The sequence below is a fragment of the Procambarus clarkii genome, chromosome 86, assembly GCF_040958095.1.
Source record: "Procambarus clarkii isolate CNS0578487 chromosome 86, FALCON_Pclarkii_2.0, whole genome shotgun sequence".
Classification (NCBI taxonomy): domain Eukaryota; kingdom Metazoa; phylum Arthropoda; class Malacostraca; order Decapoda; family Cambaridae; genus Procambarus; species Procambarus clarkii.
This window is the reverse complement of record NC_091235.1, coordinates 3,264,643-3,284,486: the sequence shown is the minus strand read 5'-3', so window position 1 is coordinate 3,284,486 and position 19,844 is coordinate 3,264,643. Positions and strand designations below refer to the sequence as shown.

The following is a 19,844-nucleotide window of genomic DNA, read 5'->3' as shown; positions in this document are numbered from 1 at the left end:
AGTGAAATATAGGAACAGAGTTTATGATTGGTGATCAAGTTAAGTGTTAGGTTTTGTTCCTCAGTGGATGCAAAATCAATCAGTTGAATGTTTCATATCCCTCTGATGTAAAATTAGTCTTGCAGACACCAATTTCAAGTAAAGCAAAGCATCCAATGCATTAGTAAGTTTACAGAATAAACATCGTTAACATTTACACATGCATTTTTATTAAACCAAAAGCCTAAAAGCTAAAATTGCAGTAAAACTGATCAACTGATGTAGAACAAATTCTTTAAATTTCTCAGTGCACTGGAGAGATATTAACTAGCCAGTCGATCACAATTTGGTACACACATGTCTGGGAAAGGAATACCCACAAAGAATGCCTCACTCGACTTGCTGTGTTCCAGTCACATGTGGCTGCTCTCGTAATTAGCCTTGTCATTGATGGCCATTGCTGAGCAGTCCACCATATGCAAATTGGTGGCACTGCATGCAATTGTTACCATTGAAAATTAATATTTCACAGTGGGATCAAGTGGGAATGAGTGCAGGATCTGGAAGACGTGAGCAATGGAGTGGGTGGGCTTGAGGGAAGAATCTAGGAATCAGGCAGGAGTGAGGAATCTATCAGGAATAACTGGGCAGACAAGCAGGATGACGAAAGGTGGATGGGAGTTAACAGGAGGGTAGAAGTGTTATCAAGCCGGCAGGTCAGTGGGAGCTATTGGGGAGGTGAAAGCAATTGGGCGAACAGGAGCTATTTTGGGAGTTACCAGGAAGGCAGATCGGAGTTATTGGTTACATAAAAGTCATCGGAAGGAATTATCAACAGAACAGTATTGAGCATGTAGGAGTTGTTGGGAGAGAAGTTGATACGATATATATTTATTGTTACTGAGCCAGCAAGCACAGATAGAGAAAAAAGGAGAGATGGATAGGAAAGGGTATAGGAGGATAGGAGGGATTTACCTGGATTTACTTAACACTATCGGTCACTTTGGACCGGACTCTCGTCCATTATTTTTCTCCTGAATCCTAGCTTTGGACCGGACTTGCGTCCACTACAAAAATATTTGTATAAAATTAATTTTTTATCCAATCGACCTCGAGATAGTATCAAAATAAGCGCCTTTAGAATGCACACAATTTGATACCAAAATGAAAGATGTAACATGAAACTTTATGTCCGAATACTTATATGATTATAAATACATTTTTGGTCAAAATTTTAAAATATTTGTTAAAATTCTATTTATTGTGCTATTATGTTGGGACTACTGTAGTTTTAAAATGCGCAGCCTTTACATTGCGAACAATTTGATACCAAAATGAAAGATGTAACATGAAAATTGATGTTATCAAACTGAATGAGTATACACATTAGGTTGCAGTGTACAAATTGGTGCTCGTTTACGGATAACTTTGGGCTTTCCTGCAGGGGAGGCATGCCAGGCTTTTGTACATTTTATTCATATACACCTGTAGGGAATTCATTTGCGAACACAATGATACCAAAACAAGCAACGTAGCACGAGAATTAAGGTGAGAAAAGTGAAACGAGTATAAACATTTTACTGATTTTGTGCACTCACAGGCAACTTTTCCGACTTTAGGCTTTGCAGTGGGGAGTCTCGTCAGGCTTTTAGACATTATATGCATATACATCTGCAGGGAATTTAATTGCAAATACAATGATACCGGAACGAACGACGTAGCACGAGAATTAAGGTGAGAAAACTGAAACGAGTACACACATTTAGGCATCGCCGTTCGCTCGCCCGCACAATTGGCTCCATGACGTCAAAGTCTGCGGTGCGCTCGTGGGGAGAGCGATAGTGTTAAGTGCCACCAGCTCTAGTGGATTAGACAGGGATAGGAAGCCAACAGCTTGTCAAAGGTCCCCTATTGTTCCTAAGGAGTTTTTCTAATTGGATTTTGTGTTGGGAGGGACTGGATGGACACAGGCAGTACGTATACACTAGCTCATTTCAGCAGGGCTATGAACTCGCCCAAAAAATTGTCACAAACACTCTTGGGCAATTTACAGTACATTACAAGTTCAGCAAAATATTTCTTAAACATGAAAGCATTATTTAAAAAAATATTTATAAACAAAAAAGGAAGATTATGGGAAAAAAAAAAATGGTGAATTTTGTCGGGATTTGTGTAAAATCCATCATGTTGAGGTCAAGATTTTTTGGGGTGCCACTATACTCTTTTTAATCACTATCCTGCCATACATAATGCATAACAAACTTTGGAATTCAATACGTCTAATTCTTACCGTATTATTTTTTTCATTTTATATTTTGGTACATGCACACCATCCTTAAATCCTCTAGCACTCCTCCCCACTGGAAATTTCTCCACACTCACTCCACTAATTTTAACAATTACATATTTACTCATTTGTGAACACTCATTACCCAACACCTGTAGCCTTACCACATTTGTGTACACACATTACTCGAACACCTGTAGCCTTACCACATTTGTGTACACACATTACTCGAACACCTGTAGCTTTACCACATTTGTGTACACACATTACTCGAACACCTGTAGCTTTACCACATTTGTGTACACACATTACTCGAACACCTGTAGCTTTACCACATTTGTGTACACACATTACTCGAACACCTGTAGCTTTACCACATTTACACTTCCACACAGATGTACATATTTTGCAGGTGTATTAGCTGGAGTATTACCGTCTACACGTCTCACATCATCAAAGACCAATATGTCCACATAACTACTTCTAAAAGTTCTCTACAGCATTTAACCTTTCCTAAGCCTATCTTTAACATTCCCCATTTACCTCTCCACCCATCTCCCTGCTGTGTACACTTGCACACTTATATCCAAAAGAGCTCTCTACTTTATAATTAAATATTTTAACCAACAGAGAATGTCATTAGACAGTAACACAAACCTTATTCACTGAAGCTGTGTGTGCCGCTTCACTGACCTTCTCTCGTTCTTGCATTTCCTTGTTAATCATAGCCAGATCATTTTTAAACTTATTCAGCTCGTCTGTCTTGTCCTGTTTTTGAGCATTTGTCTTCTGTAATTCACTTAATTCCATTTTTATGGCATTCAGATTTGATGTTTTTTCAGCAATCGCATTATTTAATTCTTGTATAGCATTTGAGTGCTTTTCCTCTAGCTCCAAAATTTTTTCTTTTAATGATTTGATTATTTCATTCTTCTCATTAATAGTGGTTTGAAGTTGGAATATTAAACTCTCATTCTCCCGAGTGCCCTCTTCAGTCTTCTGTACAACTTCTTCATGCAACCGCTTCCTTTCCTCAATGCAATCTTTCAGCGTTGATATCTCTTGTTGAGTGCGTGTCAGGTCTCTCTTGTATTCAGCATCTTTATTTTTAATTTCTTCCTGTAGAGACTGAATCTTGGATTTCAGGTCAAGGTTCAATCCCTGTTCAGCTTCTAAATATGAGGTCACTTTCTCAAAGTCCACCTCAAGCTGCTTTATTCTTATGGCTTGTATCTCCTGCATATTCTTTAACTCCTCGCTGAGTTCAGTGATTTTCCTGTCCTTTTCTAACACGTGGAGAGAGAGAGTATTAGTTTCAGCAGCAGAACTTGCTTGTGCTTTCTCGTGCTTATCCTTCAGGGAAGTTAAACTTTCTTGATGAGCATTCAATTCATTTGAGAGAGATTCTTTCTCGGACATAAAAGCATTTTTAATATCTTCCAGCTCTAATTTCAATGATGTTATTACTTCTTCCTTTTCTTTAATTATGGCATTCATGGCAGTTTTCTCTTCAACATACACTTTCAAATCTCTCTCTTTCTCTTTCTGAAGATTACAAATAAGTTCCTGCTTTTCTTGTAACTCTTTGTTATTTCTGTTTTTAATTACTTCCATTGAAGACTCCATTTCATGCTTCAAACTTAAAAAGGCCTTTTCCTTCTCATTCATCTCACTGCATAACACTTGTTTCTGCTCGTTAACTTGTGCAAGGAGATCATTTATTTGCTGCTGCCGATTTGAAACAACGTCTTCGTTTTCCTGCATCATCTTGCCGAGACTGACCCTCTCCTCCGTTAGAGCTGCCACACGATTCTGCAGCTCATTCTGAAGGCAAGTATATGAAGCTTCCCTCTCTGCAATCTCTCTCATTAAATTAGCTTTCTCAGTGCTATGAGTTTGTAAAGTTCCTTCCACTTGTTGATGTAATGTATTTAAGGCATCTTCCTGAGCTTTAACCATAGCGTTCAATGAAGTTGCTTCTCGCTCAAGGGCTTCTATAGCTTCAGCTTTGACACTCACCACCATCTCAAGAGCCTTAATTTTTGTATTAAATTCTAGAGTCAAAGCTTCCATTACATCATTCTTTTCCTGCATCTCGTTCTCTGCCGCCGCCTTCTCACGTTCAAGTGATGACACCTACAAGAATTTATATGAATCATTACTAGTGATTATTTTATCAAATACTATAACAAAGGGAACTTACTTACTTTTAACATGTGAGCAAGTTAATGATTCATCTCTTAGAGTTAATGATATTTTTCTATGCAGCTAAACAAAGCAAATATCCCATCTACTCAAAACCAGGCACATTTCTCAATAAAACACAAACATGATTATGAGATTTGAAGAAAAATATTTTGGTTTCTAAATTACAACTGCTGTATGTCTAAAAACAAAAAAACTTTATGCATCACACAAAGATCCACTGTACCTAAAATTATTTGATAATTTAAAGAACAAATATAATCCATATCCATCAAATTCAAATTTCTTTGTCAGACTTTAGGAACAAGTTTTAGAACCAATTAAACAATACTGTAAATTAATGTCAAGTTGCTAGTGTAAACGTTTAAGTAATATACCTAAACACACAACCTACTTTATCACCGAGAAGTAAAACATCAGCATCAAACTTCATCTGCTGCTGTTCAGCCTCTTTCTTAAGATGGTTAAGGGAAGTTCTGTGCTCTTCCTCCATTCTATTTACCGAAGTAGTTATGTCTGCTACCTTAGCTTCATTAATAATCTTATCTGCTTCCACACTTTCCATCTAGTACATTAGAGTTAAAATATGATTAATGACCACAATGTGGTAGTAAGACATCGGAACTTAACTATGTTAAGCATTAGAGGTGAGAAAAGGTAGTGTTAACCAAGGATTATGAAACATTATTGAATCCACCTCTCTTGAAACCAAAGTATTTTAAAAGATTTACAAGATTTTGCACAAGACTTAACCCCCAGAAATATTTAACCTGAGCTATGAGAACAGACTCAAAGAATTAAGGCAACAAAAGCGGAAGAGAACCACATCCAGAGACATGGTCACAATGCACAAGGTACTACATGAAAGAAAACTGTTCCCAGTAAATGTATAAGCAAAAGAAAAACGGGTAAAGACAAATATAAGCAACATTGATAAAATGAGAGACTCCGACATGTATAGGGACCACTATATATGTATATTAGCCACTATGTATAGTGGTTAAGTGAAACAAACTTGAGGAAGAGTGAGTCCAGGCCAATTTAATCTACAGCTTTAAAAGAACACGGGGCAGTTTTGAGAAATTGAGAGGTTACGTAATATTTCAAAAGGTAGAGAGAAAGGTTCCAAGACCTACTTAGGGAGCTGGTCGGCCGAGCGGACAGCACACTGGACTTGTGATCCTTTGGTCCCGGGTTCGATCCCGGGTGCCAGCAAGAAACAATGGCCAGAGTTTCTTTATCCCTATGCCCCTGTTACCTAGCAGTAAAATAGGTACCTGGGTGTTAGTCAGGTGTCACGGGCTGCTTCCTGGGGGTGAAGGCCTGGTCGAGGACCGGGCCGCGGGGACACTAAAGCCCTGAAATCATCTCAAGATAACCTCAAGATCCCTCCCTCCCTCCCTCCCCACCTACCTGTAAACAACACACACAGGTAAGACTAGGAAGAATTGACACCATTTACAACTACAGTAGTGTTAAGTGTTGCCAAACATTTGGGAAAGTTTGAAAATGGCAACAGACTGCCCTTAGGTTAACTAAAGGGCATCGAGGAACTACCGAGAACACCAAGTTGGAAAGTAACTCTGGTAAGTGAGCTGCCAGTTAGGATATGAGAGGGATGCGGAGAGATAAAGAATTAGACAACATCAATATGGAAAAAAAAGAAATTTAAGAAAGACATTTTGTATGTGTCAGTGTCTACAATACTATTTGGTATATGCAACTATTAAATATTGATCAATGATGTCAGTTCACCTACAGTAAACATAATAACAATGACAAAAGCTGCCATACTTACTTGCTCTCTCAGTACGGCAAGTTTGCTTTTGAACTCCTCCTCTTTCACTGCTAAAGCTGACTGTAGTTCTGAAATTATTCCTTGCATTTCAATTGTTTGAGTCTTGTGGTTCTGCAAGCTTCGCTCATGTTCTTCCTTTATCCTCACAAAAGAATCTATTTTTTCCCCTAAACATGACTTTAGATCAGAGAGAGCATTTTCATTACTTTGTGCTTGCTCATCTTTTTCCCTCTGAAGATCTTCCATTGCTAATTTCACAATACTCAGCTCCTCACGAAGTCTCGTTTCCTTCTCTTCCGAACTTAGCTTAGTAGTAATTATATCTTGTTCTACAATTTGTACGTGTTCACATTTTTTGCTAAAAACTTCATTTAACTCTGCTATTTTACTTTCAAAACTATTTTTACTTTGTTCTTTTTCTTCTGCAAGCCTTCGAATAATTTGATCTTTTTCAGATAAAAGATTATTTAGGTATTCAGTCTTGGAAGAGAGTTCTTCAGCCATGGCTGCCTTTTCTGAGCAAGACTTCTCAATAGATTCAGAGAACTCTTTGTGCAAAGAACCAAGTTCCTCCTCTTTTTCTTGGAGCAGGGTTTTCAAAGCTATCTCTTCTTTAGAAAGATCATCTAATTTTTTTTCAAGTTCTTGCCGCAAGGAAACGTAAGCGGACTCCTTCGCCTGTATCTCCTGAAGCAATGTGCACTTCTCATCTTTTAAAGCTGCTGTAATCACTGCAAGCTGCTGCTGAACAATGCAGTAATCATCATTCTTTGCAGTCATTTCATCTTGCAACTTGTTTATCATTTCTTGTGAAGATGCTAGTGCTGCTTCCTTGACTGAAATAGCTTCAGACAATGTAGAGTTTTGGCATTCAAGGGATTCTGTTGTTAATTTATACTCCTCCTTTAACTTTGCTAAGTTATCTTCCTTTGTTTGAATATCATTCATCAAGGTGCTCTTTTCATGTGTGAAAGTTTCTTCAGCTTCCTGCATTTTCAGCTGTAATAAGGCATAAGAACGCTCATTTTGGCTGACTATATTGCTTAGCTTTTTCTCTACTTCAGCAGACGTTGCTAAATCCTCCTCCAGTTTATGCTTTAAGACGACAAAAGATTCTTCACGTTCCTTGAATTCACTGCACATGACCGACTGGGACTGATGTAAGTCGTTAATGGTTTTATTCATCTCTCTTTTTAATTCACTGTAATCACATTCTTTGTTCTTAATTATTTCATTCAGAGATGTTATTTTCTTTGCATGGATCTCCAACTCTCTCTCCTTCTCATTCTGCAATGTTAAATATGTTTCATTCTTGGCTTCCATTTCCTTCTTGAAACTCTCCTTTAGCTCAAGCAAGAGATTATTATTCCTATCCATTTCTTGTTTAAGATTAGTACATGTCAATTCCTTTTTAAGGATATCTTCACTAAGTGCTACCTTGTCTGAGGTTAACTGCTCCACCTGGACTTTTAGTTCACTTTCCAGCCTTGTATAGTTAGCAGCTTTCATTGCAATTTCCTCTTCCAAATTAACTTTTTCTTTATTCAAAGATTCAAGTTTACTTTCCATTTCTGTTTGCAGGTGACAGAGTGCTTCAGACTTTATTTCAATTTGACTGTATAAATTGGCTTTCTCAGTTGCAAGTTCTGCAAAATCTTTGTCAAACTGCAGTTTGGCATTTTTATAATTAGTTTTAAGATTTTGCATTTCCTGCACAAGTGAAGTCTTGTCGTTAGTTAACAAGTCCCTTTCACAGATCAGTGCCATTATGTTTGTATTTAACTCCTGCACCTAGAAAATACAAGTCATGCATCAGTAAAGAACAAAAAGTGGCAGTCAAGTATATTGTACAGTTAACTTCCTTGGACCATCTGAGCTTCACACATCACACCACAAAAGTCCTACAAACTAAGCCATGAGCACTCACAATAGGGAAAGATCCCCCGAGACACACAACTACAACTTGAGGACCTTCACTAGGGTGTCACTTGAGCATGAAGGTGTTAGATAATCCATGTCCTAGTCATATTTGTGTGACTAGGACATGGATCACCTAACCTCGGTGCTCAAGTGGCACTCCAAGGCAGGGCTAAAGTTCCAGTTAGATACCAATTGGGTCTTGCTCGGGTCTTTCCTTATTGTCGGTGCTTGTCATTCATTTGGTAGGACTGTAGGCTCTTGCTTTTGTGGTCTGCAGTTCAAGGCTACGATGATCCAAGTGACTGATATGTTGTTATCCATGATATGGTGGCTAGCAATTTATACTATACAGTACAGTACTTGGATAACAATAAATTGCACCTTCTTGACTAAAAGCTGAGATGTAGGTGCTGTTGGCTGTAGGACAACAGCCAACACCACCACCATTGATGTACACACAAAATGTAAGGTTATGAAAGGTATTTTTTGTTTTGACATATAACAATTCTTCATTTTATCTATAATTTTTTTATCTATAGCTGTAATAATAAAGTTAAGAATTGAAACATTTATGGGTAAAAGATGGATGGGAACAAAGCTAGCCTCTCAATAATATTCTAAAGGAAGTTTTAGAACCATAAATATACTATTAGTATGTAGGTATTATTGCATGTTAGGGGGAGGGGAGGAAATGGTGTAATTAATGACTGGTATGATGATAATGTAGGTATATGTCAGCTATGTAATGTACAGTACACATACAGATCATAAGGGAGGTCAAGGTAAGAATGTACCTGTCAACTTAGTGTATATATAGACTTATTGTAAGAAATTGGATGTCAAAATTATTGTATACAGTACATGAAATAGTTGTCTTGGCAAAGGATAGAGGTATGTAGACTGACAATGGCACTGAGGTATGTGAGAGTGACTTAAAAGTGAACGTGATCACAAGTAAACTAATGGTTGTGATGGAGAAGAGGAAATGAATGTAAATGGAAAGTGTTTGAAGGGGTTGATTGAGTTAAATACTAAGCATGTGAGACAGAGAAATTTGTGCAAAGACGGGTTGGTTCAGTCAGGGTAGGAAAGTAGCTGGAATAGAAGCAGTCAGGTCACAATGCAATAGATATTTCTGACAATTATGTACAGCAGACAGACAATGTTGTGGAGTGCAGGTCAATAAACTAAGATTGAGAACATTTTGAGATGGTGTGACATTGAATGAGTAGATAATGGTAGACTAGTAAGAGGATGAGGAATAATGCTGGGTAGAAGCATCTCTCAAGGTAGGAAATGTACAGTATTTGTATAGACTGATACTTAATGAGGTGTGCTGAGCACCTGGTCTTACTAAACAGTGGAAAGGTGTTGTTCATCCACTGCTGGAGTGTGGTAGACTTTTATAGTACTGTATAAGATAGTGAATGATACAATGTAACAAACAGATGAGTGATATTGGAATACTTTTATAGCATACAAATTAGCAAAGTAGCAAAAATAGCAAAGTAGCCATCACAACTACAAGAAAAATGACAGGATGGATAACAAGAACCTTTCACACCAGAGATGCTATACCGATGATGATACTTTTCAAGACGCTAGTGCTCTCTAGAGTGGAGTACTGATGCACAATGACGGCCCCTTTCAAAGCTGGAGAAATTGCTGACCTGGAGAGCATGCAGATATCCTTTACTGCTAGAATCCACTCAGTAAAATATCTATTGGGACCGACAAAAGAGCCTAAACCTGTATTCTCGAGCACAGGCAGGAGATCTACATAATAATTTATATGTGGAAAATAAAAGAGGGGCTGGTCCCAAACCTGCACACAGAAATAACATCACATGAGACCAGAAGGTATGGCAGGATGTGCAGAATACCCACGTTGAAAAGCAGAGGTGCAATAGGTACTCTGAGAGAGAACTCTATCAATATCAGAGCCCCGAGACTGTTCAACACGCTTCCACTACACATAAGGGGCATAACTGGCCAACCGCTCACAGTGTTCAAGAGAGAACTTGACAAACACCTCCAAAGGATACCTGATCAACCAGGCTGTGATTCGTACATCAGGCAGCGAGCAGCCGTGTCAAAAAGACTGGTTGACCAGGAGGAGGAGGGTGGTGGTGGCGGAGGGTGGTGGTGGCGGAGGGTGGTGGTGGTGGGCAGGAGAAGGAGGGTGGTGGTGGTGGGCAGGAGGAGGAGGGTGGTGGTGGGCAGGAGGAGGAGGGTGGTGGTGGTAGGCAGAAGGAGGAGGGTGGTGGTGGTGGTGGTGGGCAGGAGGAGGAGGGTGGTGGTGGTGGGTGGTGGTGGTGGTGGGCAGGAGGAGGAGGGTGGTGGTGGTGGGTGGTGGTGGTGGTGGGCAGTGGGTGGTGGTGGTGGTGGGCAGGAGGAGGAGGGTGGTGGTGGTGGGTGGTGGTGGTGGTGGGCAGGAGGAGGAGGGTGGTGGTGGTGGGTGGTGGTGGTGGTGGGCAGGAGGAGGAGGGTGGTGGTGGTGGTGGGCAGGAGGAGGAGGGTGGTGGTGGGCAGGAGGGTGGTGGTGGTGGTGGTGGGCAGGAGGGTGGTGGTGGTGGTGGTGGGCAGGAGGGTGGTGGTGGTGGTGGTGGGCAGGAGGGTGGTGGTGGTGGTGGTGGGCAGGAGGGTGGTGGTGGTGGTGGTGGGCAGGAGGGTGGTGGTGGTGGTGGTGGGCAGGAGGGTGGTGGTGGTGGTGGTGGGCAGGAGGGTGGTGGTGGTGGTGGTGGGCAGGAGGGTGGTGGTGGTGGTGGGCAGGAGGGTGGTGGTGGGCAGGAGGGTGGTGGTGGTGGGCAGGAGGGTGGTGGTGGGCAGGAGGGTGGTGGTGGGCAGGAGGGTGGTGATGGTGGTGAGCAGGAGGGTGGTGATGGTGGTGGGCAGGAGGGTGGTGATGGTGGTGGGCAGGAGGGTGGTGATGGTGGTGGGCAGGAGGGTGGTGATGGTGGTGGGCAGGAGGGTGGTGATGGTGGTGGGCAGGAGGGTGGTGATGGTGGTGGGCAGGAGGGTGGTGATGGTGGTGGGCAGGAGGGTGGTGATGGTGGTGGGCAGGAGGGTGGTGATGGTGGTGGGCAGGAGGGTGGTGATGGTGGTGGGCAGGAGGGTGGTGATGGTGGTGGGCAGGAGGGTGGTGATGGTGGTGGGCAGGAGGGTGGTGATGGTGGTGATGGTGGTGGGCAGGAGGGTGGTGATGGTGGTGGGCAGGAGGGTGGTGATGGTGGTGGGCAGGAGGGTGGTGATGGTGGTGGGCAGGAGGGTGGTGATGGTGGTGGGCAGGAGGGTGGTGGTGGTGGGCAGGAGGGTGGTGGTGGTGGTGGGCAGGAGGGTGGTGATAGTCAACAACATAACCATTAATAATTACCAAACAGTACTGACACAGGAATATACAGTAGTCTCATTAGTTTGTGCACTTTTGGATTTGCTGCAATAATATAATTACCTTCAGTTTATGTTCTTCACTCTGAGTTTCTATTTGACATTTGAAGCTTTCATTCAACCTAGATATTGTTAATGAGCTGCTCTTGTAAAACTGTATTTCTTTTAGACTCTTCTTCCAGTGCTGAACGGGTAAGATTCAAGTCTTGTTGTGAGGACTGAAGCTTCTGTTCCAGCTCCATCAACTTTGAGGAGCATTCAGAGAGTTGGTCCACAAACTTACTTAGTTCCACTTTCAGTTCCAGTACAGTTATGTGACTTGTGTTCACTTCATCCTGTAGGAACAACCAATTTAGTATACAGTACAGTAATACAAAATATAAGAACTAAAAGTACCAAGTAAAATTCATTATCAATTATGACAATCATTTATTGCTTAAAAGTTATTAAAAATGGCAACAGTATATATTGAGGATCAGAACTCTATAGAAGGCTCGTAATGTTCATCAACAACCAAACAGCAACAGAAGTATATTTGACAAAAAATGGAACTAAAACATCACAATAACACACATGAATGATCACAAAGTGTGATCTGCACAATGATTGAAATGAAAATGACAAGTTTATTAATAAGATAAAATTAAGTTAATTTAATCATCGAGAGGTTAAAATAAAACTGGCATTGAATGCAATGAAACGCCCCTTTCTTGATAAGTCTCAGTGACTCCCTGAAGCTATCCTAGATTGCTCAAGGAAAATGGGTCACATCAGAAAGTGGAATTGCTTGGCCTACCAGGAACCAAGGCCAGAACCTGGCCCTCTCACAGATGTGCAGAGAACAAGTAACAATTTGCCACCACACTGAGAAAGCCTCCAGACTTTCGGAGCCGGTCGGCCGAGCGGACAGCACGCTGGACTTGTGATCCTGTGGTCCTGGGTTGGATCCCAGGCACCAGCGAGAAACAATGGGCAGAGTTTCTTTCACCCTATGCCCCTGTTACCTAGCAGTAAAATAGGTACCTGGGTGTTAGTCAGCTGTCACGGGCTGCTTCCTGGGGATGGAGGCCTGGTCGAGGACCAGGCCGCAGGGACACTAAAGCCCCGAAATCATCTCAAGATAATCTCAAGATAGACAGCACAGATTCCTTAAGCAGCTTTTATCTTTCCCAGTTCTGGAGCTGATGAACAGCACAGCAAATGACCAACCTGGTAGAGGGAGCGAACGAGTCAGCGAACTACCGGGGTTCATCCAAAATAGAGGTGTTTCATTATATTCAACACTGGCTTTATGGGAGAGCCCCCAGTAGATTCTTGAAGCTGATCAACTAGAAAAAAAACAAAAATGTGACTTACCAGGGAGAAATAGGTAGCATGCACTAGGACAAAGATGAGAATCCAGGCCTGGATACATAGCCCAAGGCCATCACATGACTGACTGGGACCAGGGATATTAACCAAATACCAGGCCGCCAGAACACATTAGAATGCCAAAACCCCCGAGCCCAAATATCAGCTCAGGACATTTGGGGAAACTTGAGCACACAGTTGCACAAGAGCCAAGTCATGGCAAAGGGCAGAACAAAAGGCAAACAATGAGGGACTAGAGAACTCCCAGAAAACCTGCAACACAGTGGACACCTGTCAGTCAACCATGTATGTACGTCAAAACCTGTGCTAAGTCCAGAGGGAACAGTCTGCTAGGCAGGATGACTCTCAAACCTTGTAATGCAACCAACAAGAAGAGGAAGACCCAATGCAAAGGAGGCTGGATCCATAACCAAATCATAGACCGGGTCATACAAGAGATAAACCCCAAGGGCCCCTCCCCCCCTGAGCCTCTGCTGGGAGAATGAGGGAGAAAGGAAACCCTCTGCAAGGAGGAGTCGGAACCACCCAAAGGCACACTGAAATTAACCCTGGAATGAAGCCGCACCTTGAAACTCACACAGGAAAGAGGGATAAGTAAGCCTCACACCCTGCAACAGAAGATCCAATGCAGAAGGCAAGACAGCCAACAGAGGATCAAAAGGAACCCAGATGCTTCAAAGTGTTTCCTACCGAGCTCTGGGAGCTGCAGAAAGGGCCCCAGGGCAAAGCTGTAATCCATGCCCAGTGCCTGGGAAGGAAAAGAGGGGTTCAAAGGAAGGGGTTGGCTGGAATAACCCAGAAGCTCTGGTGGGATCTAGAGGGTCAGCTGCCACAGTACCTACATTAGAAAGTATAAACCGGATCCACACCTAAGCTAAATCCCACCCCGGATTCTGAAAACAGAGCCGGAATCAGGGGATGAGAAGGGTAAAATTGTCCCACCGCAGTAGGAATAGGGGATAAGGACTGAACCAAGGTTGAGGTGACCAATCCTTCCCCAAATATGTTCCTAAACCCCAAGTGGGGCAGATCTGGGGCATTCATTCAGATAAAGGGAGGCAACAAGGAGCGTTCACCTGCACACACCCTAGGCCTAGCCTAATAAGGCAAAAAGAAAGAACCCCCAAGCATAAGGAGAGCAAAGTTTAAGAAAACAATAAAAACACAAAAAACCCAAGCCCCCCAGCAGGACCAAACCACAAAGAACGAGCAACCAGGGAGAAACGTTGGCATGCCCATGTTAGTCGAGTAACTGGACACACAAATCCCAGTGCGTCCCACCAGCCAAACACATTCCCAACCTGAGGGAAGAGTGTAACAGACCACTGGCTTACCTGAAGGGTGAGGACCACCCCTAAGCAAGGAGACCCCTAAAGGAAGGGTATCTGCAACACAGTGAGAAAATGGTTTTTCACAACTAAACTTTTGTACATGGCTGCTGAGCATTCTGCACAGGCAGTGTATTGATCATTAGTTTAGCCTTTCTATGGATACAAATACCATCGTGTTGGATGTCTATGGATCAGGAATCTTCTTCATTGAGGTTATCTCGAGATGATTTTGGGGCTTAGAGTCCCCACGGCCCGGTCCTCAACCGGGCTTCCTTTTAGTTACACACCCCCAGGAAGCAGCCCGTAGCAGCTGTCTAACTCCCAGGTACCTATTTACTGCTAGGTAACAGGGGCATCAGGGTGAAAGAAACATTTTGCCCATTTGTCTCCGCCTCCACCGGGGATCAAATCCGGAACCCCAGGACTACGAATCCGAAGCGCTGTCCACTCAGCTGTCAGGCCCCAGCCTGATCATCAGCCAGCATAAGAAGCCTGGTTATACTAAGAGGGCAGTTGTATATCTAGCCTGTATGTTCAAGGATGGGGGTACACCACCTTTCCCCTAAGTTACTGTAGACTGTGGCAGGTACTAGGGGTGGGCTTGCTTGGAGGGGGGGGGGAGGAAGGAGGGTGAGAGCAAGAGGGGAGGGAGGGAGAGGGGGTGAGAGCAAGAGGGGAGGGAGGGAGAGGGGGTGAGAGCAGGAGGGGAGGGAGGGAGGGAGGGGGGCTGAGAGCCAGAGGGGAGGGAGGGAGGGAGGGGGGGCTGAGAGCCAGAGGGGAGGGAGGGAGGGGGGTGAGAGCAAGAGGGGAGGGAGGGAGGGGGGGTGAGAGCAAGAGGGGAGGGAGGGAGGGGGGGTGAGAGCAAGAGGGGAGGGAGGGAGGGGGGGGGTGAGAGCAAGAGGGGAGGGAGGGAGGGGGGGGTGAGAGCAAGAGGGGAGGGAGGGAGGGGGGGGTGAGAGCAAGAGGGGAGGGAGGGAGGGGGGGTGAGAGCAAGAGGGGAGGGAGGGAGGGGGGGTGAGAGCAAGAGGGGAGGAGGGAGGGGGGGTGAGAGCAAGAGGGGAGGGAGGGAGGGGGGGTGAGAGCAAGAGGGGAGGGAGGGAGGGGGGGTGAGAGCAAGAGGGGAGGGAGGGAGGGGGGGTGAGAGCAAGAGGGGAGGGAGGGAGGGGGGGTGAGAGCAAGAGGGGAGGGAGGGAGGGGGGTGAGAGCAAGAGGGGAGGGAGGAGGGAGGGGGGAGTGGGGGTGAGAGCAAGAGGGGAGGGAGGGAGGGGGGGTGAGAGCAAGAGGGAGGGAGGGAGGGGGGTGAGAGCAAGAGGGGAGGGGGGGGTGAGAGCAAGAGGGGAGGGAGGGGGGGTGAGAGCAAGAGGGGAGGAGGGGGGGTGAGAGCAAGAGGGGAGGGAGGGAGGGGGGGTGAGAGCAAGAGGGGAGGGAGGGAGGGGGGGGTGAGAGCAAGAGGGGAGGGAGGGAGGGGGGGGGTGAGAGCAAGAGGGGAGGGAGGGGGTACAGAGGGGAGGAGGGAGGGGATGAGAGCAAGAGGGGAGGGAGGGAGGGGGGTGAGAGCAAGAGGGGAGGGAGGGGGTGAGAGCAAGAGGAGAGGGAGGGAGGGGAGGGGAGGGGAGAGCAAGAGGGGAGGGAGGGGGGTGAGAGCAAGAGGGGAGGGAGGGAGGGGGGGTGAGAGCAAGAGGGGGGGAGGGAGGGGGGTGAGAGCAAGAGGGGAGGGAGGGAGGGGGGGTGAGAGCAAGAGGGGAGGGAGGGAGGGGGGGGTGAGAGCAAGAGGGGAGGTAGGGAGGGGGGGGGGTGAGAGCAAGAGGGGAGGGAGGGAGGGGGGGTGAGAGCAAGAGGGCAGAGAGGGGGAGTGAGAGCAAGAGGGGAGGGAGGGAGGGGGGGTGAGAGCAAGAGGGGAGGGAGGGAGGGGGGTGAGAGCAAGAGGGGAGGGAGGGAGGGGAGGGAGGGAGGGGGGTGAGAGCTAGAGGGGAGGGAGGGAGGGGGGGTGAGAGCAAGAGGGGAGGGAGGGAGGGGGGGGGTGAGAGCAGGAGGGGGGGGGTGAGAGGAAGAGGGGGGGAGGGAGGGGGGGTGAGAGCAAGAGGGGGGGAAGGAGGGGGGGTGAGAGCAAGAGGGGAGGGAGGGAAGGAGGGGGGGGTGAGAGCAAGAGGGGAGGGAGGGGGGTGAGAGCAAGAGGAGATGGAGGGAGGGGAGGGGAGAGCAAAAGGGGAGGGAGGGGGGGGGTGAGAGCAAGAGGGGAGGGAGGGAGGGGGGGGGGTGAGAGCCAGAGGGGAGGGAGGGAGGGGGGTAAGAGCAAGAGGGCAGAGAGGGGGGTGAGAGCAAGAGGGGAGGGAGGGAGGGGGGGTGAGAGCCAGAGGGGAGGGAGGGAGGGGGGTGAGAGCAAGAGGGGAGGGAGGGAGGGGGGTGAGAGGAAGATGGGGGGGGAGGGAGGGGGGGTGAGAGCAAGAGGGGAGGGAGGGAGGGGGGTGAGAGCAAGAGGGGAGGGAGGGGGTGGGGTGAGAGCAAGAGGGGAGGGAGGGGGTGGGGTGAGAGCAAGAGGGGAGGGAGGGGGTGGGGTGAGAACAAGAGGGGAGGGAGGGAGGGGGGGTGAGAGCAAGAGGGCAGGGAGGGAGGGGGGGGTGAGAGCAATAGGGGAGGGGGGGGGTGAGAGCAAGAGGGGAGGGTGGGGTGAGAGCAAGAGGGGAGGGAGGGGGGGGGGTGAGAGCAAGAGGGGAGGGAGGGAGGGGGGTGAGAGCAAGAGGGGAGGGAGGGAGGGGGGGGTGAGAGCAAGAGGGGAGGGAGGGAGGGGTTGAAAGCAAGAGGGGAGGGAAGGGGGGGATGAGAGCAAGAGGGGAGGGAGGGAGGGGGGTGAGAGCAAGAGGGGAGGGGGGTGAGAGCAAGAGGGGAGGGAGGGAGGGGGGATGAGAGCATAAGGGGAGGGAGGGAGGGGGGGTGAGAGCAAGAGGGGAGGGAGGGAGGGGGGGGGGTGAGAGCAAGAGGGGAGGGAGGGAGGTGGGGTGAGAGCAGGAGGGGAGGGAGGAAGGGGGGGGGTGAGAGCAGGAGGGGAGGGAGGGAGGGGGGGCGAGAGCAGGAGGGGAGGGAGGGAGGGGGGGTGAGAGCAGGAGGGGAGGGAGGGAGGGGGGATGAGAGCAGGAGGGGCGGGAGGGAGGGGGAGATGCCCAAATTTTTGCCCAATTAATGAAAGGGAAATTACAACTCAAGTCGATAACAGAGCTGCAGCACTACTCCCAACGCAAACAATAGACCTTAACAACATACGCAATGACTGCCACCTTATGAAACACATAACCATTACGGAGGTCCATAAAACAATTATGGGTTTCAAGAACAAGGCACCGGGCAACAGCAAAATAAATAAGATAGTATTATCCAACCTACCAGTGATTGCACTCCATCAATACACATGTATCTTAAATGCAGCTCTTGCATCTGGACTATTCCCCACATACTTCAAGAATGCCACAATAAGATTAATCCCCAAGCCAGGTAAACCCCCAACCCAAACTGAAAACTACAGGCCAATTTCCCTCCTCGAAGTACCAGGTAAAATATTGGAAAAAATTATCAATCAGAGACTGGTGAAGTACATGGAAGAGGAAGGGAAGTATAACACCAGGCAGCATGGGTTTAGAAACCGCAGAGGGGCCCATACAGCTATAGCCCTGATCTACGAGCATATAGCCAACGCAGTGTCGAAAAAAGATCAGTGTAATATAGTGCTTAGGGACGTCTCGAAAGCCTTTGACAAAGTGTGGCACACAGGCTTAAAATATAAGATATCTGAACTAGGGCTTCCTGAGAGATTTACTGCTACTCTCTGCAGCTTTATAGACAATAGAACTGCTAGGCTTAACATCGGCAGCTACTTGGGTGACGTAATAGAACTGAAAAGTGGAGTACCACAAGGAAGCTGCCTCTCCCCCACTCTATTCAACATATATACAGCTGACCTACCCCAACCCCAACATGGAGAATACATCACATACGCTGATGATGTTACCCAAATAATATGCCAACCGGGCCCATCAAAGTCGCTACTAGCCGACAAGACCAAGGCAGCAATTGAACTCATAAACAACTTTGAGAAGCAATGGAAAATTAGCACCAACAAACAAAAGTTCAAAATAATACACATTGCGAAAAGAAACCCGGACCCCATCATCCTTGATAACCAGCCGATCCAATATGCGGAGGTAGGCAGAATACTGGGACTTATGATAAATAGAACAGGGATACAAATTCATGTAAGGGACCGACTAAACAAAGCCAAAGCAGCATTAGGAAAACTGAGAAGATTCCGAAGCCTCAGTACTAACATTCAGATCCACCTATATAAGGCTCTAGTTCGGCCGCATCTAGAATATCCCCCAGTACCACTACACACCATAAAGAAAACTAACATGCAGAAACTGCAAGCAGTACAAAATAAGGCGCTAAGGAGAGCAGCAAAACACCGTCCACCATATGATCAGACAATCCAGGAGCTCCACGAACTCCTGAACATACAGCCACTAAACATCAGACTGCAGCACCAAGCCATCAGGGTATGGAACACCATCGAAATGTTAGAGGACCCAATGTTTGAAAGATTACTCCAAGATGTGACGCCCTGCTCCCACAGCTGGTGGCCCAAGAGCCTCGATTCTCTGGACGAAAACCCCGCCCCACAGTATATAATCCCCAGACGAGTTATATATGTATATATATGAACAGTTCATATATGTGTATGTATGAACAACTCGATAAATATGTATGACAACTCGATAAATAATAATAATAAAATAAAGAGCCTTAAACATAATAACATGTGTGGAAGCATCGGAGTGTGTATATATGAATGCTACACAGTATTCATCTATGGACATTCATATATGGTGAAACACATGTGAAGAACCTCTCACACACTCACAGCTCCCTGACAAGAGGGAGCCAGCTTAGCTTAGCTGCCAACACCCACACATGGTGTCAGCAAGGCGGACAGCCCGCCTGCTTTCATACCTCTCACTGTATTTCCCACTTCTATACTTTCCTTCACCTATGCCTCGCCTTCCTCTTTACTCCCCCCCCCCCCAAAAAAAAAGAGGGAGGGGGGTGAGAGCAAGAGGGGAGGGAGGGAGGGGGGGTGGGAGCAAGAGGGGAGGGAGGGAGGGGGGGTGGGAGCAAGAGGGGAGGGAGGGAGGGGGGGTGGGAGCAAGAGGGGAGGGAGGGGGGGGTGAGAGCTAGAGGGGAGGGCGGGAGGGGAGTGAGAGCAAGAGGGGAGGGAGGGAGGGAGGGGGGGAGTGAGAGCAAGAAGGGAGGGAGGGAGGGAGGGAGGGAGGGAGGGAGGGGGGGGGGTGAGAGCAAGAGGGGAGGGTGGGGGGGGGGTGAGAGCAAGAGGGGAGGGAGGGTGAGAGGGAGGGAGGGAGGGGTGGGAGCTAGAGGGGAGGGAGGGAGGGGGGGGTGAGTGCAAGATGGGAGGGAGGGATGGGGGGGGTAAGAGGGAGGGAGGGGGGGTGAGAGGGAGGGAGGGAGGGGGGGTGAGAGGGAGGTGGTGAGAGGGAGGGGGGGTGAGAGGGAGGGGGGGTGA

The 19,844-nt window shown here is 46.8% G+C and overlaps 1 protein-coding gene across 1 annotated transcript in view; it reads right to left on the bottom strand.

Annotated features, from left to right (window-relative positions):
* LOC123769138 (putative leucine-rich repeat-containing protein DDB_G0290503) overlaps nucleotides 1-19,844 on the bottom strand; it is a 273,502-nt gene that overhangs the window by 104,193 nt on the left and 149,465 nt on the right. Inside the window, 5 exon segments of the mRNA XM_069316913.1 lie at nucleotides 2,924-4,402; nucleotides 4,866-5,036; nucleotides 6,270-8,060; nucleotides 11,641-11,716; nucleotides 11,718-11,911. Of these exon segments, the coding sequence (XP_069173014.1) occupies nucleotides 2,924-4,402; nucleotides 4,866-5,036; nucleotides 6,270-8,060; nucleotides 11,641-11,716; nucleotides 11,718-11,911 (3,711 nt within the window).